Source organism: Lepidochelys kempii, chromosome 9, assembly GCF_965140265.1.
Source record: "Lepidochelys kempii isolate rLepKem1 chromosome 9, rLepKem1.hap2, whole genome shotgun sequence".
NCBI lineage: Eukaryota > Metazoa > Chordata > Testudines > Cheloniidae > Lepidochelys > Lepidochelys kempii.
In genome coordinates, this window is record NC_133264.1 from 90,508,017 (window position 1) to 90,532,025 (window position 24,009).

Sequence of the window (24,009 nt, forward strand, 5' to 3'; positions counted from 1 at the left end):
ATCTGCAATCCTATCCCAGTGGGCTAACTTCATTTCACAGTAAATTTCATCATTTGCTTTCATTCCCAATTCAACTGCAATCAAATATTTTTGAAATTTCCTGGGAAATGGAGATATGGGAAAAATCCATTTTCAAAATGAAATTTTTGTCTCAAAAATTATTTAGTTTTTATTTTTACATTCTTTCATGATGTAATACAGTGCATATTATGACCTCATATCATACCAGAATATATAATGACATCATATTATGGTATAATAGTCAACATATTCTATTTTGTTTTAAATTTTAAAACAACCATTAAGGGCAGCTGCTATTTAGTACAAATTGAAATATCTTATTTTTTGTGTCTCCTGTTTGTATTGTAATGAAACCGTTGGATATTTTGACACTATCTTATCTTCTAGTTGAAAGTATCCGGTGGTTTCATTACAACAATCAAATATTATTTTGTAAAAATTTCAGTTTTGCCAAAACAGCATTTTCTGATGGAAAATGGTTTTGATTAAAATTCTGCAACCAGCCTGGTAAAAACAAACAAAGCAGAGTCCCAGCTGGTCCAGTGTCTGGTCTCAGACTGGAGGTCTGAGAGACAAGGAAGTGGACTCTGTGCCTGGAAGCTGTGTCACAAAAAGAGCCCATCAGCTATGGCAAGGAAATGTCATGGCAAGGAGATGTGGTGGTGGCCAAACTATGTATGAGAGGCAGTGAAGAAGAAGGAAAAGTTAAAGTGAAGTCAGAATGTAAAGATGGTGGAGCGTTATGAGGCATACAAAGCTGGTAAAGAAAAAGTGAAAAGAGAAGTTGCGAAAACCAAGACTCAGGCACTTAAAGCCATATGCAGGATTACTTATGAAGGAAGGGGAAAAGGGAATATATAGATTAGCCAGGATCAGGCAAAGAAGTCCTGAAGCTTTGGGAGCTGTTTAGTGCATCAAAGACCAACACAGAAGAGTACTGGTGGAAGATGGTGGAGTTTTTTTTGAGAGACTGCTCATTGAAGAGAATCCAAGGAAGCCGTTGAGGGAAGTATGCACAAGCAACAACTTCATAAGACCTATCACAGAAAGCACTAAAGATAGTGAAATGAGAGAAGGCAGTGGGACTGAACAGTGGACCAATCAAGACATTTAAAACATGAGGCCATAAGGGACTGGTGATGATGATGACAAACTTCTTTCACTTAATCCTCTGAACTGAAAAAAATGCCTAATGAGAGGAGGAAGAGCACACTGGTCTCTATCTTCAAGCATAAAGGGGATGTGCAAGAATGTAATAATTAAGATAATTAATAAGTAAGAAACAACCAATTCAGATTTATGCCAGGAAGGTCAACATTTGATGCAGTGTTTGCAGTCCGAACATTCCAGGAGAAGTACAGCTAGAGACACAAGGAATTGCATTTAGTGTTTGTGGATTTAGAGAAGGCTCATGACAGAATTCCTAGAGAATTGACATGATGGTACTTTGTTGTGCAATCTCCCAGAGACATGTTTAGATTATCATTGACATGTACGTGGGAAGCAGTGAGCCATTCATCAAGGTCTACATCAAGAATCAGTCTTAAGCCCTTTCTATCTGTGATTGTGATGGTCATCTTGATGCAGAGGATTAGGGAGAGGGTCCATAAACTCATTGACTTTAAGGTCAAAGGGACCATCTAGTCTGATCTCCTGCACATTTCAGGCCACAGAACCTCATCCACGCCCTTGTGTAATAGATCCCTAATCTCTGGCTGAGTTACTGAAGTCCTCAAATCATGGTTTAGACTTCAAGTTACAGAGAATTCACCATTTACACTAGTTAAAACCTGCAAGTGACTCATGACCCATGCCCCATGCTGCAGAGGAAGGAAGGAAAAAAAAAAGCCCAGGGTCTCTGCCAATCTGACCTGGGGGGAAATTCCTTCCTGATCGCAAATATGGAGCATGATTTTGCCAATCACTTTATGTTGTTTTGCAAAGATAAATATGAACTGGAAAGTGAGCTAGACAAGTGGAGGACTGCATTAGAAGAAAATAGTTATGAATCAGGCAACAAAGGACTGAATATATGTGATGTTGAGAAGAGCAATGAGAAACCAGTAAAACTAGATGGAATAAAATCTGCAACAATTCAAATACTTAGCTCAACCCTGCACCGATGATAGAGAGGTGGGTGTTAGGATTTGCATGAAGAGTGCTTGGTGCAAATAGGAGTTGACAGGAATTCTGTGTGATCAGAATTAACCAAGTAAACAAAAGAGTATATAAGACTATGATTAGGTCAGCCATGACGTAAGGGTCAGAATGCTGGCCAGTGCGGAAGATAAAAGAACAACTAGTGCACATTGCTGAAATGAGACTGCTCAGTGGATACTGGGTAAGATGAGAGCTGATAGGCTACACAATTAAATGATATGAGCCACGATACAGGTAGCCCCAATCACAGAAAAGCTGAGGGAGTATCAACTGAGATGGTTGGATCATATAAGTAAGATGACAAGATATGGGATATGTTAGTCATAGAATACAAGATTTAGAAGTTACGGGACAAAAACGATGAAAGAGTGACCCAGAGAAAAGGTGGTTTGAGACACTGAAGGATGACATGAAGAAGGTCAGCACCAGCTTGGAAGGCGCACTCAGCAGGAATTCCTGTATGCAAAGAATGAGAGCTGCTAATCCTGCCAGACAGGACAAGGCGAAGGCAAAGAAGCAGCAGCTGCTATGCTATAGTGCCATGGAGCAAGGCTGGGTTTTGTCTTATCATCTGAGAGAGAGATATCTCGGAAAGAGGAGAGAGAAAAACACCTCCTATTGTCCTGATAGTGAAAGGTTCAAAGGTGAGAGGTCATCATTTAGGATCCCTGAGAATTAAAGCTGAAAGAGGAGTGTGGGTGGGAGTGTTATTTTACATTACCTGTAGTTAAGGGATCCTTAGAAGAGTGAGTCTGGGTGAATGGATTCCAAGGAATCTGGCTAACCTTCTCACACAACTATTGTTAAGCCTATTGGGTTAACTACCTGACAGATAGCTATGGCCAAATGCAATTTTTTATTTTTACTGTACTAACATTTTAAAAATGCTGACCAACACATTCCTCCTTTAAACTTCATATCCCTTTTTATTTCTCTTTTACACTTGTCTCAGCTTGAGAATGCCACCTAGCATTTATACAAGGGGAGCTGAGGAGGGTTGGCCTGGTGAGGAAAATTCCATGATTAGGGTGAAGGAATGGCTGTGTTATCCATCTGCCTAGAGAACTTCTAACCTTATAACTGTCACTGACAGTCCCCTTACCACACTTCACAAAGGCACACAGATGAGGGTCTCTGAGCAGAAGGGATTGATGCAGTGTGGAGGATATTGCCTGCATCCAGAAAACGTTCTAGCTCTAAGCTGGTCTGCTCATGCAGAAACTGATATAGCTCTACAGCGGTGGTGCTAATGTGTTGTGTCTGGCTTTGTAATGCACCTATCACAGCAAGTTCTAGGCTCCGTATACAACAGTGAGAATATGGTGTCCTTGTCTGACAGAACAGTGCTCCCTATAGCTCCTTCATTTTATGCCACTTCAATAAGGAAGACCTGTTGTGTATTTCAAGGGGAAACATTGTAGGACCATCCTGCAGTTACTGTAGAGGGAGGAGTCTTACACCTTGCCTCGAAGATGGCAAAACTGTTATCACCAGCATAAGGAGGTCCAACAAGACTGCATAAGGTTCCACCTAGAATGCTCTGGGCCCAACCCTCTAGCATTTTAATCTGAGCTCCATCAGTCACAACGTCCTTGTTGATGGCAGCACGTGTGATGGGTCATGGAGCAAAAGACAGTCTGAGGTAGCCAGAGCAACTGTCTATTTAGGTTTTTACAAGGTCGACACTCACTGTGGTATCTGCATGCCTAGGTTTCTATACGTATAAGGGCTGTAATGCCAGGCTTATGCTGATTTCCTAATAGAGACTGCTTGTACTAGGTTCCTTTTATCTCACATTTGCATGTTATAGCCCTAGAGGAAAGGAAAGTTGATGCTGATTTATTAACACAGGTGCTGGTAGTATTTTCATTTATTATTTATTTTAATGATGGAATCCTGTAGTTGGGGAATGTTTTGAAGGGCTTTTTTGGGGGGGGGTCGGGGGGGTGGAGTTGTGTGCTTTTCTTTTTCGTTTGCTTTGCTTGATTTAAAAATTATCTTAATCCGTTTGGAACAGTAGGAAGAAATATGTTTAAGAATTAAATCCTTATGAACAGACATGTGAAGTGGGACTTTTGAAGCCTGTGGGAGTTTAAGTCTTATTTTCTGGGGATTTTGAAGATGGGCTTCCCACAGCATCTGCTTTATATAGTATAGCTCAGGCCCAAGCGCACTGTGGTATAGATACAATCCATCACTAACCTGGCTGTCAAGTTTCTTTTCGACTCCTGTGATATACACCTGTGGTATGTGGACAGCACATTTAGTGATTCAACAGTCTTCACCTCTAGTATTATTTCTTTGTTCACATCTCTAACTTTTATCTTCTGTTTTATAATCACCTTAGCTTCTTATAACTGATTCCCTGTGAAATCAATTTGTTCCTCCTTTAAAATATGCTACATAGAAATGTATCAATTCACACACTGCTATGCAGAGATGCACAAGTGTACACTGAAGCAACACCTTGACCAAGAGTTCTTACAAGCAGCTTAATGTGCAACCTTAGGTCACTTTCGCATTCTGAGGCTTGCTGATGGTTCTTTGCATCTGTAATGCGTGTTAGACTTTTTCAATACATTGGTCTTAAAGCATTATGTATTTATTGTTGTGTAAAACCTCCTGCAGGACTTGTGCATTGGGGTGAATTTAGGATCATAATAATTTATATAGAACTTATTATATCATAGCTTTTTAGTTCACCTTAGTATCTCTCCCTCAGAAAGAATGTTTGCTAGATGTTTCGTTTGCTTTTCTTGTAAGATGTTATGAACACAGAATTGCCACACCAGATATGACTACTGATCCATCTTGTATCCTGACTCTGACAATGGCCAATACCTGATTCTTCAGAGAATGGCAAAAGAGGGAGGAGGGGAACCATACCACCATACTGAAAAATTAAGGATAAATGAGTCCAGAACTGAAGTTTCTTCTCATTCCTGACCATGTTGGTTTATGCCAGGAAGGGTGAAAGTTTACATCTCTCATCCTTTTTAAAATCATATTTGAGAATTATCCATAGAAATACCAAATAATTTTTTGGGATCCTACTAATCCTCTTGGCCTCAAAGACACCTCATGTCAATGAGTTCCACAAGGTAAATATCTTGCTCTACTTTTTAAAAAAGTATTTCCTTTTATCAGCTTCACATCTGTTGGCTTTCAGTTTCCTTGAATGCCCACTTGATCTTGTATTAATACATGGTAAATAGCGCTTACTGATTTATCTTCTCTATATAATTGGATACTTTGCATGGTTCCATCATGCCCACTCTTCTCTATCTTCTCTCTAATCCATCCTAACCCAATATTATTGTTTCTGCCCTCTTTTGTCTTGGCAATGCTATAGGTGTGCAATGAATAAGACAACTCAAGGCTTGTGCAAGGGAAAAAGGGAAGAGCCAAAATAACAGTAAAGCTATCTGAATATATTTAGCAGCTTTTCAGGGAAAACGAAAGAGAGAACCTAAATAAATATTGCATGAACTTTTATGAAAAGGTTCTCCTTGTCAAATACTCTAATACTTGTAATCATTTTGGTCAGCCATCTCAGGCAGGGTCTTAATCCAAAAAAAGCATCAAAATTAATAGGCTGTATGGGAGAAAAGTGTCTGCGCATTAAACCCCCACAGAGAGAAATCAATTAGCAAGCAATGATCATAACAGAAGTGTCTGTATTTCTCTCTTGTGAATGTTGTTAATATGTAAAATTTTCAAATGAAATTCCACATAAAAATTATTTGAGATATATAGGCTTTGAAATTCTGGCGCTCTTGCTGAACATCAAAGAAAGCTGTGCTGTTAGTCTGTGCAACAACTAATTATATCCAAAGTACAATTTGTAGGGTATCCACTGCCTTGGAGACTAAAAGTAAAATGTATTTTTTAATGTAGATTCTCAGTAGCTATGCTACACCTTCCTTCCTGGAAATCTTGTGTTGGAGGTCGCATAATATTTTCACTATTCTATGACAGTTGCAGGGACAGTTTCTAATTTTTTCAAACTCATTTCATAATGTGGCAAAATAACCTGGAGTGGAGAAAACAATTAGGCCCTGCTCCCGATGGCACTGAAATCAAAGGCAAAGCTCACACTGAAGGCAGTGCTACGCGATCAAGCAGCATGGGTGAAATGTAGCCCTTTGCAGACCACCTGTGTACAAAGGAAGGATAGTTTTGAGATTGGGCACTGGTCTGGGGCTCAGGAGGTCTGAGCTGAATTCCTGACTCTGCCATCTTGGGCAAGTCACTTAATCTCTCCACTATAAAATGGGAATAATAGAACGTTTCCTTTCTCCCGTCCTTCATCTGTCTGTGTATTTTAAGTTCTTTGGGGCAGGGACTGTCTCTTAGTTTGTGTATGTGGAATGGGGCCCTGATTTTAGAGACACAACTATAGCATTTATCACACCATTTTCCCCCCTATATAAATTTGAAAAAGAAGCAATAGCAGCAGATTCTCTGAGGACTTCCTTATCTCTGGTATAATTATTATGTTGGCTGTAGATCAAGTGATTCCCAATGACAGAGAACTAACAAGTCACATGATGCTAATTCTCCTTGTTTCCAGCTGGGAGAAACAGAACAGATGTGATCAGGGAGGTGAGGGGGGGGGGGTGATGAAATGGCGAGCTAGAGTAACACAGGGTGATATATATATTTTTAAAGGCCCAAACTATGATTGTATTATAGACCACTAAAATACATTATTACTGTTGCTGTTATTGCCAAAGAGATGTAACACAATTACAAATGAAAGGGGGTGGTCTGCAGGGGAGATGGTTCTATTAACATATGGCCCGCTCTGTGAAAAGGTTTGGGAGCTCCCACTGGTGATCCCACCTGGCCATCCATCTGCAGTGGCTGTTCCAAAGGATTTCCATGGCTGCCGGTGGCACAGCTGAAAACCATGACTGATATTTCAATTCTCTCTGTGTGCAATTCACCCCTGTGTAGAAGGCCAGCACAAGGTCTATGAACCACTTAAATCCACTTTAAATCAGGTGTAAGTGGGATTTGAGTGATGTATAGGCTTTGTGCACAGTGCTGAATTTCATCCTTTGGGAAGAAAAGTGGATCAGGATGATAGACTCTACAAGCCACAGTTTTTCTGAGAAGAAAAACCAGAGATGTGCATAATAATGTTAATCATCTCAGATTATTTAGTATTCAACTGTCTTCCACTGGCCAAAATAATTCCATCACAATATATTATATATATTTAATATAAGATTTTTCGTTTAAATGAATAATGAATTGGCTTGAGTTCTTTGAAAATAACACATTAAACCCCACTCTGTAGCTAATAAGTCTTGTCACTGGGATTCCATTTCAGTGGAGGAGTGTACTGTGCATGAATAGTCTGATTGGTCATGGAATATTAATTGGTTGTGGACTGCAGACTTTGGTGCGGTACCTTCAGGTTGACAAGAATGATAGCTTTCATTTGCATGCAAAAGCACCAGCTGTCCCTTCAAGATGGATGATGGGACCCCGCTTCATCCATCACTATTCTTTACTTTTTTATAAGATGAAAAGGCAAAAAAAAAAATTAAGAAACCTGAAAGATAAAATGTGCTCTGCAGATCTCCTTGAAATAAAGGGTAACTTCAAGCATCTTCTCTCCACTCAAAGTCCAAGAGATGAAATGGGGTGGTGTCCTTTGTGTGGAATGTATGTTTGGTTCATTTAAATAAAGTGTGCTCTTGATTGAAATTTTAATTAATTGTATTGGGGGGAAACCAATATCCTTTTTAATACCAATTTGTTATGCTTTTTTCTCCACCACATAGGAAATCTTACCCTTTTTTCATATAAGAAGGATGCACAATCCAAATTTTTATTTCACTAAGTGAATGTGCATAATGTGATCCAATATGAGAACTTTAAAAAGTTAGCAGGAAGAAAGGTGCATCAGCAATGTAAGAGAGAGATAATTACATACCGTTCTGTTAGCGTAATAAGAACCCTGCCATTACTGAACATACATTCTTCCAGCACCCACCCTCCAATGCACATTATGACAGCACCTCTATTAATCCTTTAGCATCAAACACATTAGTGTGTCACATCAGGAAATCCAGATTCCCTGCTGCTGCTATTATTATTGAACATGTATAATAATTACATTATTACTTTTACTTTTCTATGGAGGAAATTGCCATTATTGCCAAAAAGATGTGACACAATTGCAAATGAAAGGGGGTGGCGCTGTACCAATATATAGGAGATGGCAGTCTCTGCCCCAAACAGTTCACAATCTACAAAGTGTTAATCTTTCCAGGTTATCTCCCTAGAGACCGCCCAAACCATATTTCATCGTGTACATGCCACAAAAATCACACCATTTATTTTTCCAGTGCACTACAAAACTTGGTTGCCTCCTAAATGGGTAACAAAAGACCTAGTTGAGTCATGCAGCAGAAGCTGCAACCTGGAAGATCTAACTTGCCAAGGTAGTTACTTATACACCTTTTTGTTAATTTTTTTCACAACACAAATAAAGCGCCTCTAGTATCTGAAGGGAGTTGACTGTGCTGCCATTCTTCCCTTTTATTCAGGGCACAAAACCACCCAGATAGCTGCTCAGGTGCCGTGGTGACAGTAGGTAGGAAGATTAGGAGATGAGATCCTTGTTCCGTGGTGGTTCTCACCCAAAATGCCACGCTGTACAATTCAGAATTGTGCAGTAAATTCAACCCTCAGCTGCTCTTGCTGCTTTTCAAGTTAAACCACATTTTAGAGCAGGCTTTGGAACATCCTAGTTTGAAGGAGGGGTGCTGGGTGCTGCTCTGGTCCTGCCAGTGGCAGAAGCTATCGGGACATCAGGAAAAGGCAGCTGCGGCTGGCTGGCTGTTTGGACTGTGTACAGCAGAACCTCAGAGTTCGGACACCTTGGGAATGGAGGTTTTCTGAAACTCTGAACAAAGTGCAGTTCAGGCTTCAGCTCCAGCCACTGACGCTCCAGGCCAGGCTCCAGCAACAGCTGGCCAGGAGCTTCCTTGCAGGCAGTTTCTTCCCCAGGGCAGACTGAGTTTGCAAGCGGGAGAGGGTGGAAACAGTGCATGCCCCTCCCAGCCGGGGTGGAGGGGTGAAAGCGGTGCAGACCCCAGTGCTGCTCCCGCTCTGACAGCTCTGGCAGCCTAGGGCTGGCAGCACCAGCGTCTTCACCTCCTAGCTGTAAGTGGCTGCCCCGCCTGTGGGGGCGGGGATAGGGGTTGGGACAGGCAACCCAGATATGCCTACCTTTGAGATGTTATACAAGCACAGTACCGTATTTGCTTTTTTTTGGTCTCCACTGCTTCCTGATTAGTTATTTCCAGTTTCACATGATGTCCAGTTTCCTGGCGAATTCGTAACTCTGGTGTTTGTATCTTTGAGGTTCTACTGTATGTGGAGACAAGGGGCTCACTGCCAGTTGCACCCTTTTTTCCGTGCCAGCGATGCAGTCTCTTCAACAGGCAAAAGTTCCAAGCCATTGAGGGTTTTATAGGTTAATACCAATATTTACCAGTCACTGACCAAAAGCATTGGTATGCCACAAAAACGCCTCCCTTGATCTGCACGTCAGTGGATGTGCGGCATCTTTCTTAAAACTGTTGCCACATCCCCTGTGTTATTTACTAAGAGTCTGTAAGAAGATCCAGTTATTTACTGTTGACGTTGTCCTGTTAATGCTATCTACAATCCTCTCCTCAGAGGTGTAGCAAGGAAATAATTGTAATGTAGATTCTGCCCAAACTCTGACAGCAAGTTCACGTGTCTGCTTTTAGATGAAGTTAGCGGGAGGTGGTCACGCGGGTTCTGGCACGTACAGTGGTTGCTGTGTTCTTTAGCTCTACCATTCCAGGAGATGTATGTCCTACCTGAGTAAATAATACCAATGCTATAGAACTTTGTCACAGGACAATGATGCCTGGCTTCCAGGCAAATGCTGAGACATTTACTGAAATTAAGAGTTAGATGTTTATTTTCAAAGCTGGATACATCTATCCTTTGACAATACTGTATTACAATGACTTTATTTCTGTTAGAGCAGAAGACTGATGCGTGTCTAATCACGCGGTCAGATTGCTACGACTGTGGTATATGGCAACAAAACGTTCCAGTTCTGAGTAACTGCATTTTGACTGACTTGTAGAAGAGACTCACTGTGGCTAATCGGAGAACAGTGCTCGCATCTAGACACAGCTTCACAGAGCAATATTTGTATGAATGGGCTGTTTACTTGATTCTCCACTGCCTCTCACCTTGTGTGGTAATTCACATCGATGCCAAGAATGTAAAATACTACCGTTTTGACTTGGTAACGTAACCTACTGGTGGTGCATGTGTTACCATCTCCATCTGCGGTTGGTTAGTTAGTACCCATTACGCCTCTGGCTCTCGGGCAGCGACAAAACTCCTCCATTCCTGTCTGTTTCTGGCAAGTCTTCCAATGGTTCCCTGTGGAGGGGATGTCTTTTACAGCCAGAGCTAGCATGCTTTGGTTCTTTAGAACAAGCTGCAGTAGTTCATGCTTTTTAGTTCTGGTGGTCCTGGTTCAAATTCCAGATATGTCAGGCAACAAGTTAGCTGTCCTGGGAGCATTGTCCACCCACACTGCACTTGGCACTTATGCATAAGTGCCAAATTACAACATACAATACAAAGCAGTGGAGAATCGGGTCTGAAATGGATTATTGTTTCAGTCATGAAGAAATCTGCTGCACGTGGTGGGATTTTCAACAGAGCCTAAGGGAATTAGGTGCACATTTTCCAAGTGGTATAATGCTGTGCTTCACTTAGCAACAGGTGACATCTTGTTAGCACATTGATGTATCATTTTGTACGTAGTTCCATATTCATCTACGGTATGAATGTTATAACATCACTGCCAAGACTTTAGATGCCAGAATAGAGCGAAGCCATGCGTATTTGACCGAGGAGTGAACAAAAGATTGATTTGGGGTATGAGTTAGTTTCCTATCAAGGATTTGGCATGCCATTATTTTCTCCAGAGGATGCTATTCAGACAGACCAGATCTGCTGTCAGAAGGTATTCCAGATTCTTGACTGAATGGTAACGGGTGCTTTATGTTAATTAATGGTGGGAAAGTGCCAGGTCCCTTGATTTAAGGAAGCTGGCATTTAATTGTCTCCTAGAAGAAATGAAGCATTTTTTCTCTTGCGTCCCCTCATTCTGCCACATATCCAGATAATTTATCCTTTCTTCATTTTCAATTACATTTACAAATACTCATCTCAGCAGAAGCCTTCATGGCAATACAATGGACTGCCAAATTTATTTATTGGTGTTCATCACATCTATCAGTAGAAATCATCATCAGCAGTAAAGGGGGTAAGGGGGGGGCAAGATCTAAACAGTTCCCACCCCAATGAAAAATTCCTTCCTTTAAATACATTTTTAGAAACCCTTGTTCAACAAAGTACTCCATTAAGTCATTTCCAGTATGGGGGCCTTCAAGTCTTAAGCAGCTAGATCTCAAAGGATGAGCGTCATTCTGTTTGCACACTGTTTCTACGCTGGCATACCTTCACTGACTTTCGCAGAGAGATTCCTGATTTACACGGACATAAATGAGAGCACAATCAGGCCCTACACCCTGAATTTGCTCATTTTAAACACAAAATAAAACCCAGATTGTGCCAGTTAATTAATTGCTAGATAGTTGACATTTAATTGATTCTGATGCAATATGACTTTTCTTTGCAATGTTTTTCTTTGAACTACATCAGATTTAATTTGTCCGGGTTTAGGAAAGGATGGCTCTTCCTTACCAATTCAGCGAACAGTTTCATAAGGATGACTGTAACCTAAGCTCTTCCAGACAGGAGAAATGCTATGTGTTCAACAAAGTTGTCTCTTATACACGTGTGCTTATGGTTCTGTATAAATAATAGCTTAGCATTAGTACTTATGGAGGAATTTCTACATAATTGAATGGACTCCACACTAATTTAATAGGGAAATTAAACACTTCCAGTAAAGTCAGTGTTTGTGGAAAGTGCCTCCCTTGCTGATCTAAATAATACTTTATAATGTCCTGGAAGGTTGGCATGGGGCCTACTCTAGGGTATGTGGATTCAGTCTATTTAGCCCAGAGCCATCCTCCCTATCAAATGGTTTTTTGTACTTGCTTCTGAAAAAAACCTGTTATTGGAGCATTTGTAAAGGTCCCCTCCAATTCCTGTCTGGACTGCTGTCGATATCGCTCCTTACTAAACCAGCTGAATATTAGTATTAATATCTACGGGGGAATTTCCACATCAGTGAGACCCATTATATACTTGGAACCTATAATATGTGTCTCAACTTCCTAGGGTCACCGTTTCCTGAAAGGCCTGCTCCAATCGTTGTTTCACCTTTCTTCTCACTGTTGCACCATGTGGCTCCAGTTAATTGGCCTCTCTTGAAATTTGCCTGTCTCCTTTTCTAAAGCGCAATCCCCCTCTCATGGTAGAACTGTACTTGAGAACAGGTTTGTGAGGAGGAGAGTTGTCCGCTTCAGGCTGAATCATACTATTGCAGCAGTTCTGTGTTACACTGATTGACTTTGAGTAGATGTCACTTTTACATTATCTGAATAGTGTGATATTGAGCAAATAATCCCTCTCAATATGGATGAAGGAATGAGACACCAGGGATCATTGTTTTTATGACCAATTATGGTAGAAAAGAAGTAGTATGAAGAAAAGGCTCATGACTACCTATAAATCAAATGGACTATTAGAAGGACCCCATTCTTTGTACCCTCTGTCCAGCTGTTCACTGTATCCATTGAAATACTAATCCAAAATTTTCAAATCCTCTTTATTTTAGCACTTCCCATCTGAGTGTCCTGCTTTACAATCAGCAAAGAAATTGACCTATCTCTGTGCAGTTATTACTATTTGTATTACAGGAGAGACTAGAGGCCTCAGTTGAGATCAAGGCTCCATTGCCTAGGCACAGTAAATACACGTACAAAGTGGCTGCCCCAAAAAGCTTACAATCTAAATAGAAAAGACATACAGTTATTTCCTTTATACAGATGGGAGGCACAGGGAGATCAAGGAGTGAAATCCTGGATCTGCTGTAATCTGCAAGAGTTTTGCCATGGACTTCAACAGGGTCAGGTCTTCACTCTAAGCTGTTTACTTGTGGTCTACACAGAAGTCTGGGGCACAGCTGGGAATTGAACTCAGACCTTCTGTATCCCGGCCCAGCGGGACTCTCCTTTCTCCCCAAAGAGAAATTCAGCTGGCTAAATATTATCATCCCCATATGACGATCACAGAGATTGTGACTTCCCAAAGCTCCCTGACTAATTAATTTGCAGAGCCAGGAACAAAGCCTATATCTCCTGCCTGTTGGTCCAGTGCTTGACTGTGCTCCATCTCTGACGACAACATGTTTTGTGGCCATAAGAAAAGAATTAAGAGTTGATTGCATAAAGTGAAGGAAACAGGAAATAAAAATAACCTTAGCTCCCAAGAAGGATCGCATCATGCAAGGTTTCTGCAAGCTATGCAAAAAGTTATACCTATAGAATCATAGGACTAGAAGGGACCTCGAGAGGTCATCTAGTCCAGGCCCCTGCATTCATGGCAGGACTAAGTATTATACCTATGTGCAGCTTTGTGCAAGAGATACTCAGGCCTCTAAAGAAGAATCCTGTGTCATGTACCATTGAAATCATACTTGAGTTTATTATTATTTAAAAGTCCAAGTGTTGCTATCAAACAGGAGTGAAAATAAATACGGGAGGAAACAGCACTTCAAACCACCTCCTAGTAAGCAAACAACTAAACAGCCTTGGGTCATGTCCACCAAACTCTGAGGGAAGACAGACACATTATCAGGTGCCTCTGGGTAAAGAAATTTGCTTCCAGAGCTTGACATCGGGCACCCGTGACTTTAAGCTAGGCCCGTGGTAGCGTCAATGGTGAGTTGACTGTGCCATCAAGAAAGGACACTCCAATCAACACTCATCCTCACTGCTCATTATACATTGTAGAACCTATATTTGCATAAACGATTTCAGGGAAAATAATCCTGTCTTATTCTCAGGATGAAATTTCAGAATGTTAAGTAAAGGCAAATGAACTCCTTAATTTGTGTGCTGTCTTATCAGAGATAGCATCTCACTAAAGGAGAACCATATGGCCCTATGAATGTATGCATCTGGGAATTATACTATATTCATTGCAATGTCTTTACCATAAATGATGTTGCCCCGGGCAACCCTGGAGTATGTGACATTCATAGGGGGTTACGAAGGTAGAGGCAGTACTACCCAAGCTCCTCCAGTGACAATTAATGAGGGTTATATTCATACTTTTTGACAGAGGAATAGGAGTAAGTTGAATAGCAGGATGCTTAATAAAAGGAAGCATGTTTGTCATGCATATAGTTGGTTTACATAAAGTGGATTGGTGGGAGTCGTCGGAAGGATTGCATGAAAGCACAAAATACTCTGTGGTACATTAAAGACATGTTGGTTTATTAAGTGCCCTGACTTTTTTGTTTCCCTTTTAAGAAATGATCAAAATCAAAGCAGCTTTCCTCTATAAAGCTGTTGAGGGAATTAAAGAAATTGCTCATAGAATGAGGTATATCTGAAATGAGGAAGTGGTGTTTATGGACTTGTGTCAGGAGCAGAGATCATAAGCTTTAAATGAGAATTCCTTGCAGCCAAGGAAATGTTGTGCTATCTTACTGGTTGAAAAAGACTAAAAGCAATTTTCAAAGGTCAAATCTAAATGAGACTAGATCTTCAGTTCTATAGACACTTGCAACATGTAAGAGCCAGCATTCCTCCACATTTTATTCTGAAAATCCCTTTTGGCCTACAGTGCCTACAAAAAGCTAAATCTGACACATTTCTGGTTCATTATAATGATTATCCTCTCAGAGCAATATGGAAAACCACAACAGTTTAAATACGTAACCCACATGAACACATTAAACCAGGATTCAGAGACGCTGCAACTTTAACTTATCAAGAAAAAGAGAAGCTCAACTCATTTCAATGGGGGCGGGGGGAGAAGAGAGGGATGAGTGAACATAAAATAAAACAAAGCCAAAACACATTGGAACAGCATGTGTGCAACTAGAACAGTGAATGTACTCAAAAGCCTAGGGTGCACAGGAAGTTAAAACGCCATTTGGTACCAGAGATGAAAAGCACTAATGGAAGGGAAGCCTAAAGGTAGAAATGCAAGCTAGAAAACCCACACAGAAACTAAATGAGGATAATAGACAAAATGGAGACTACTAGTAACACTATTCTCAAAATATAAGGGGGTAAATTCAACCATGGTGTAAATCCATTGATTTCAGTAGATTGATACCAGCAATGAAAATCGCCCGATGGATCACATTCTGAGGTCACGTAAATTACCCCTTGGATATAAATCAGTCAAAATATGCTAATAAATGTCAATTTAGTCTGACTTTTTTTTCCAGAGGGCAAAATAAAATATAGATTGAGAAATTAGCCATCGCTCTGCACCTAGGCCTCAATTCTGCGAGTGCTCAGAAACTGGCAGAATCAAATCCTTAAGGCCTGTACCAAAGTATCATTGAAGCCATGAGCTTTGCACTGACTTCAGTGGGCTTTGGAACAAGCCCTTCTAGAGACTGCAACCAAAAACAGCTTCTCTTTATCTCCTGTTACTTTGACACTGAATATACTTGGTGCTACAGACTTTCAGGCACAGGCCAACAGGTTGGTGTGGGAGTGAGGGGGAACCATTCCTCCTGGGTAACAATGTATTTGCTAGCGTTCTCTGAGAATGATTGTTGTTTTCAGAGGCTGGTGACCTTCTGCACCTGGAGTGCTGTTGTACTCTTCCTATTCCTTTAACAATTGCTTCCTTCTGCCTCTTTCCAGTGCATCTACCTAGCACGAACAGGAACCAATATAGAAACTAAACCAAAAGTGCAGAAAAACAATTTTATCAGCTTGTGTCTCTAGTGATGAGGTACCCTCCCAGCAAATGCTAGGGAGCACATCTAATCTTTATAGTAAACTAAGGGACACCAGCAGAGAATTTCACAAAAGGATTTTTTTATGATTGATAGCAGATTATATTTCATTTTATGTACTTCTGGGTCAGTGGTTCTTAACTGTTTCTAACTTATTATTTATTGACAATTTCAAGAGAGGAATTGAAGTATAAGAAGAGAGGAAATCCTAACAATCACTGAATGAAAAATATAGTGCCTGCAGTGGGAAAGTATTGTCTGCCACCTCTCTTACAACACAATTACCTATCATTGTCTTCTTCTCCTGCACTTCTATTTATCTGTATAGCTAAGCGATTTGGAGGCTGCTCTACTTGAGTGTTAGGAAACCATTTAGCGCATAGCGTGGGGCCTACCATGAAAGCTGGGTGAAACTTTTTGTGCACAATCTTTTTGTGCCCCCCGCCCCTCCCCAAAAACGCAGATTCAGGTCAACCAAAACAACTAGCCAATTCAGGTCAATTTCAGTGAATTCTTGTGGTAAAAACAAATTTGTTTTGGAAACATCTAAATATTTCAATTCAGTGACTCTTCAAACCAATGGGGTTGGAGGGTGCTGAGCTCCATAGTGAAGGCACTCAGGATCTGGATCACAACCATTGTCTGTAGCTGTGCTTTCCACTGAAATACTCACAAAGACAGGCTGTGTTAGGAGGAGGCTTAAAAACCCTCTAGAGGGGAAAAAGCCTGTTTCTAATGACAATTGTATGGATGAACACCAGCACTGACTGTAGATGGCACCTCTGACATGCTTGCTCTGCCATGACACCATCTGTTTGGGAAGAATAAGTCATTCAGAGGGCAGGTAAATCCGAAGTGTTAATAGTCAGGATTGACATTCTTTCTCTTTTTATTTTCATTCTGGAATTGGGCATGGAAATATATCTTCAGAAAGGGGGGAAATGTAAATTCCCATAAAAATGAAAAACCTAGGAACTATAAAAAGGAGAGGGGGAGTCTAGGTCTCCTAACATACAGACGTTCTGTATCTTTTTTACACACACACACACACACACACACACACACACACACAAATAAATCTGTGTTACATTGATGAAATGATGCTTAAAGGTCCAGATCCAAAGCCCATTAAAATCACTGGGAGTCTTTTCATTGATTTCAATGAACTTTGAATCAGGACCTATGGGCTCCAATCCTGCAAAACCATAGCCATGACAGCATAACCCCCTAGGATAGACTCCGCCTACACCAATGGAAGGGAAAGGAGTACTTGTGGCACCTTAGAGACTAACCAATTTATTTGAGCATAAGCTTTCGTGAGCTACAGCTCACTTCATCGAATGCATACTGTGGAAAGTTTGGAAGTTCTTATTATATACACACAAAGCATGAAAAAATACCTCCTCCCACCCCACTCTCCTGCTGGTAATAGCTTATCTAAAGTGATCACTCTCCTTACAATGTGTATGATAATCAAGTCGGGCCATTTCCAGCACAAATCCAGGTTTTCTCACCCCCCCCCCACACACAAACTCACTCTCCTGCTGGTAATAGCTTATCCAAAGTGACCACTCTCCTTACAATGTGTATGATAATCAAGGTGGGCCATTTCCAGCACAAATCCAGGTTTTCTCACCCCCACACACACACAAACTCACTCTCCTGCTGGTAATAGCTTATCCAAAGTGACCACTCTCCTTACAATGTGTATGATAATCAAGGTGGGCCATTTCCAGCACAAATCCAGGGTTTAACAAGAACATGGGGGGGGGGTAGGAAAAAACAAGGGGAAATAGGCTACCTTGCATAATGACTAAGCCGCTCCCAGTCTCTATTTAAGCCTAAATTAATAGTATCCAATTTGCAAATGAATTCCAATTCAGCAGTTTCTCGCTGGAGTCTGGATTTGAAGTTTTTTTGTTGTAAAATAGCGACTTTCATGTCTGTAATCGCGTGACCAGAGAGATTGAAGTGTTCTCCGACTGGTTTATGAATGTTATAATTCTTGACATCTGATTTGTGTCCATTTACTCTTTTAAGTAGAGACTGTCCAGTTTGACCAATGTACATGGCAGAGGGGCATTGCTGGCACATGATGGCATATATCCATTGGTGGATGTGCAGGTGAATGAGCCTCTGATAGTGTGGCTGATGTTATTAGGCCCTGTGATGGTGTCCCCTGAATAGATATGTGGGCACAGTTGGCAACGGGCTTTGTTGCAAGGATAGGTTCCTGGGTTAGTGGTTCTGTTTTGTGGTATGTGGTTGCTGGTGAGATAAGCTATTACCAGCAGGAGAGTGAGTTTGTGTGTGGGGGGTGGGGGGGGGTGAGAAAACCTGGATTTGTGCTGGAAATGGCCCAACTTGGTTATCATACACATTGTAAGGAGAGTGATCACTTTAGATAAGCTATTACCAGCAGGAGAGTGGGGTGGGAGGAGGTATTGTTTCATGCTTTGTGTGTATATAATGAGATCTTCTAAACTTTCCACAGTATGCATTCGATGAAGTGAGCTGTAGCTCACGAAAGCTTATGCCCAAATAAATTGGTTAGTCTCTAAGGTGCCACAAGTCCTCCTTTTCTTTTTGCGACTACAGACTAACACGGCTGTTACTCTGAAACCAATGGAAGGGGTTTTCCTGTCTGTGTAGGAACACCACCTCCACAAACGACAGTTGCATTCTTTTTCATTGGCATAGCTGTGTCTACACACTGGGCGCTAGGTTGGCAGAGTTCCAGAAGTCAGGAGTGTGGATTCTTTTCATACTGCTGACCAAGATACAGTGCTTAATTTGTGCCAGGGCTTGCCAGGGCTAAGCCCCCCGGCACCTTTCGGCTTAGCACTTCATAGTCCTGGCACCTTTGGGCTTGCTGTATCAGTTATGAATGTAAAAAAATTGCTTGAGCAAATTAACAAAGTAAGCCCTACCAAGGTAGCTCTGTCAACCTAACTTTTAAGAATAGACCAAGTCTTAAGCGTCTACACCTGCGAGCAATCTAGTTCATTACACACTGGGAGTGGCATGTGTATTATACTTTACAAAATCAGGACCTAAAACACTTAAAGGAAATTCATTCTGTTCAGTTTATTGTTATCCAACAAAAAGAAGACGATGACATCACCAGAAAGGAGCCAATTGATTGTATCATATTTTAAAACATAACTGCTTCCACTGAATCCATGGGCCACTAAGCCTGCTAGGAAATTAATACTGTATTGATAGCATAGCAGCCAAAGCAGCAACCTTGTGGAATAAATGTTTACACATCATCAAGTCTGCAAATACACAGTAACTTCTGTGTGACAGAATCTTCCTCTAATTGTAATTTGTCTCAATTTTTCCATTACTTGTTCTCATTTTCTAGCTTTGCTCACCGACAAACCTCCAAAACCATTGTTCCCCGTGGAGAATCAGCCGAGTGTCATAGATGTCCAGCTGGGTAAGTCCCCTTCTGGGAATAATAGAGCCTAAATATCAGTTCTGTTAACAGATGGGGAAAATTGAAAGGTTTATTGCCACTGTTATTACATGCAAATCAATTTGCTGCTTCTCATTTATAATGGTAGAATTTAAGGAAATGAGTTTGTATAGCTTCAAGGAAAGGCAATACTAATTGGTTACCTGGAGTATTAAATATTCAGGGCTGCCACTCTTTTGAGTGTATGATTGATAAATTAATGGATGCCTTCACTGGTGCCTGCACTGGTCAGTCAATGTTCACCGTGCATAGGAGACAAATGTTTTAACAAAATACAGAATGGCGATTCTTTAAAAGATAAAGGGAAAGAATGCATTGTCTATTGAAAAGTTTCTTTGATTAAAATGTTTGTATTCTTTTCTCTGTCTCTTACATTTTCTTCTGCTAGCCTGAGTGTGTCTGAATCTTAATCAGCCACAAACCCCTGAGGTAATAGGAAGAAACTTTATAAGAGAGTTCTGCAAAGTGACCTTTTTGAGAGTAGTTAGCTGTGGGCCACATTGTTGCTGTGGGTAATAGTGGGATTTTGAAGTTCTGGTAGAAGTCTTGTCAGGTGGGAAACGTTCCTTATGTTGAGGCATGGAATTGCAAATATTGTTGAGGATTGAAGTATGTGGGTTTAAGTTATAAAAGAAACAGTTGTTGTGACAGATTGTTTGCCTCATCATGCTTGAGTTATTTTCCATCTCCTATTGCCTGACTCTGCTCTGGCTCTAGGTTTACACTGGAACAAGACCACTGAATCCTGATTTACACAATTATAAAAGAAAGTAGGATCATGGTTTGAGATTGTAAGATTATGTTGCACTGATACCAGTGTGATGGGGCCATACGTTTTTAATGTAAACCTACTGTTCTATGTCCCAATTCAATAAAGTTAACTTCAGGCTTGTGCTTAAGTGCATCCCTCTTCCACAAAGCACTTAAGCATGTGTTTAAGTCCCATCAAATGGAACTTCAGTCCTTGAATTGGATTGTCTGTTAAGTTGTGCACAATAATGTGAATCATTTGTGACCTGAATTCATCTTAAACATTAGCTTCCAACAGTTTGTAAGGATAGATAGAGAGACAGCAACAGTGGATTCTGCCTAAAGTACCCAAATCCTGCCCCCAGATATGGATACTCCAATTATCTTCATTCAAATTTGTGTGCATGTGTCTGATAGATTTTGATCCTTAGTGATGAAAACAAACACACACACACATACACAGGTTCAAAGGGCATCATCCAATGCTCACTGTAGTCACTGTGAAGACACCCACTGACATGGGCTTTGGATCATCCCAGCAAGCTGAATGCCAATTCAGTTCCATTAATTAAGCTCACAGATTTAACTTTTTTGAAAAAAAAATCAGAATTAATGAATCCTTCGAGGTTAGTGAAATGTCCTCAAGTACATCAGTGAAACAAACTAATACAAAACACGCACATCCTTGTTTCCTATATTCTTATTGGATCTTCCTTTCTAACCTCAATTCCCCCCACCTCATCTTACGTATCTAGCCCCTGCAGAATTTTTCTTTGACTGGTCCCCCATATAAAATTATTTTTTCTACTAGTAAAAAGTGTTGCTACAAAAAAAAAAAAAATCTCCTGCCCCTGGGAGATATGTTGCAGTAATAGGATTTCAGAATATCTCTAAAGGGAAATAAAAGTCCTTGCATTTTTTTGTCCCATGGTATAATCCATTAGTTGTCCCCTAGAATCTAGGAGTTGACATGCAGCACTTTCTTGCTGACACAGTGATACGTTTGGTTATTGTTCCTAAACTTTCATAATATGCTGAAAGATTAATGTTTACAAAAGAACAGTACCCTAAATATAGTTCAAAAACACTGAGTAGCGTTCTTCCAGCTGTACCCACCTGGATTTAACAGGCAAGGAGCTGGGAGTAGAGAATTCTCAGTGAGGGGTCCAGGGCTTCAGAACCTACCCCCCTCCACACACACACACACACACACACACACACTTGATGTGGAAGGGTTTGTTGACCTTCAGAGCACAACACATTTTTCTTTATACCATGGAGCTTGAAAGAGGCATTGGGTGGAGAGTTCTCGTGAGAGTTGGGGACAAGGGTGGGATAGCTGCTGGTTTTAATTTGTTTATTTGCCTGTCTTAAAATGTTGCTGCACATACCAACCGTGTGTGTTCCTAATATATTTTTATTAGAAATCAACATAAATATTCTATTCAAAATCATCCTAATTTTACAGTGTCAATAATCCCTGGAGATTAACCTGTTCATCCAATTTGTGTATGCCCTTTAAATAGTCAGGCAAATATTAAAATGCTTCTACATACCAAAGAAACTACATTCACTCCATTAACGTGGCCACTTTAATAGAAAGACCAATTTAGCTTTTCATTGCCAAACGAATCTTTAGTTGTCTTCTCTCTGTAGGCACAGGAGAATAGCAGTTATTTATTTCCTATATCCTTAATAAAGCAACATTTACACAGGATTTGTTAAGAGCAGTCAGTGGCCTGACCACATACAACATCTTATGTGACCTAATTGCTAACTTCAATACTCATGTCTTTGCTTTCTCTACTATAAGAAGATTCAAATGAAAGTGGGTTTGCATAGTTTTTATTGACAATAGATAAAAGAGTTCCTTCAGGCTTCAAATAAGCCCCAAAACATGTCTTGTTTCTTCTCAAGGAGTGTGATTTTTTTTTCTTTTTCCATGCTTTGGAATTTGACAAAGATCAAAACAGCCCTATCAAGTTCAGCTGGAAGCAGAAACTACAAATTGCTACCCACTTGTTTTCTCTGTTTGTCTCTGCTGGAGAGAGTGAGCGAGCAAGACAGAGAGATGACAAGAGAGCATCACAGAGGACTAGTGCGATAGTTCAAAACAATTTAATTATCCAAGACACTTTGCTAAACCAGACAATAATTTCAGCCCTTGATAAAACTAGAAGGGAAGTACAATAGATTGATTGAATTGCTTGCTTTGCTTGCTCATTTTCATCAAGAATTTTTTATTTTAATATTCATAGGCATTATGGATTTTGGAAGGATTTGTGAATCACAATCTCATTATAGAATATGCAGCAGACTTAACCTTTCTATACACTGACATTATATTTTAAAGATTAGTTCTTCAAATACATGAGTTTCCTCTAATAGTCTTAACTGTTTCCTAATGAAGATCATTCAAGGCTTTCCAATAGATTAAAGCTAAAAGTTAAAACTGGCAGAATATTTGTTCAAGATTTTTGAACAAATATATATTCATCCCTGTGTCAGATGACTAGCCATGCAATCAATTGAATCTGGTCATATTGTCCTGTATTTCTCAGGAGAAGGTATGCCTTGTGGCTTCTGCAGATGACTAGGAATCAAGGTTCTTTTCCCTGATCTACCAGTGACTTGATAGTGCCCTTGGTCAAGTGACATAACTCCTGCCAGACATAGTTTTCTCACCTGGAAAATGTGGTAATACCTCTTGGAGGGTTCTGAGGGTAAAGTTTGTAACGTGCTTTAAGATTCTTGCTTTCTACACTCCGCATTTACTTCTGCCGCAAAATATAGCTGCTTCCTTGTTAGACCTTATTTAGCCTAAATTGTCCACTACTTATCACAGAGGTTGCAGAATTACTAGTGCATTTTTTAAAAATCCAAACAGGGAGATGTGTACACCTCAAAGCTTTGGGTTTGGGTTCAGTCGGTTTTAAAGATCTGAATATGACTGTTCAGACCATCGAAATAAAAATCCACTTCTTTTGGAAGCAGGCCAGGATAGATTTGTAATTTTCTAAATGTGTGACTGTAAGTGAAGCATGCTGTGCTATCAGTCTTGTGACAAGCTGTTGGTACATTACTTTGCTACTTTTATTTTAAAATTATTTCCCCTCCCCTTTCTTATGGAACTTTGTTTACTCACTCAACATGCTGAGAATCTGAATCTGAAGATCATCCTCACTACACCAGTTCTAGGTGACCAGATAACTCTGAGCTAGGAGCCGGATCAGGCAAGAGAACCTTTGCACCGCTCAGGCAGTACAAAGAGCCACAATCTGCCTGTAGCAAGACAGTGGAGAATTTCCCCAGTGTGGGCAGGAGGGATCTTAACAAGTGTAAAACTGGCCTAGTGGGCTGGTGTAGGGGGCATATCAGGGGTGTGTTCAGAGAAGGGGTGAAGCACAGCTGTGCTCTAATTGTCTGCTAGACAGTGGCCCCAAAGAGACCATACTCGCTAGGTTATAATAGAGCAGCTCCTAGACTCATCTAACTAATGCTAGGGCTGATGCCTGACAATTAGAGCTGGGTGAATAATTGATTTTTCTGTTTCAGACAGTAAACTGCAAAATCAGAAAAAATATTCACATCAGTAAATGCTTTGGAATTCGCCAGCAATGTC

The 24,009-nt window shown here is 40.5% G+C and overlaps 1 protein-coding gene across 10 annotated transcripts in view; it reads left to right on the forward strand.

Moving 5' to 3' along the window:
* Window positions 1–24,009, forward strand: part of IL1RAPL2 (interleukin 1 receptor accessory protein like 2) — a 547,775-nt gene that overhangs the window by 385,115 nt on the left and 138,651 nt on the right. For 9 of the 10 annotated variants that reach the window (XM_073358323.1, XM_073358325.1, XM_073358329.1 and 6 more), the window contains one exon: window positions 19,524–19,598. The exons of the other annotated variant lie outside the window; for it this stretch is intronic. In XM_073358323.1, coding sequence (XP_073214424.1) covers window positions 19,524–19,598 — 75 coding nt within the window. The remainder of the gene's footprint in view (window positions 1–19,523; window positions 19,599–24,009) is intronic. 10 annotated transcript variants of the gene reach the window in all.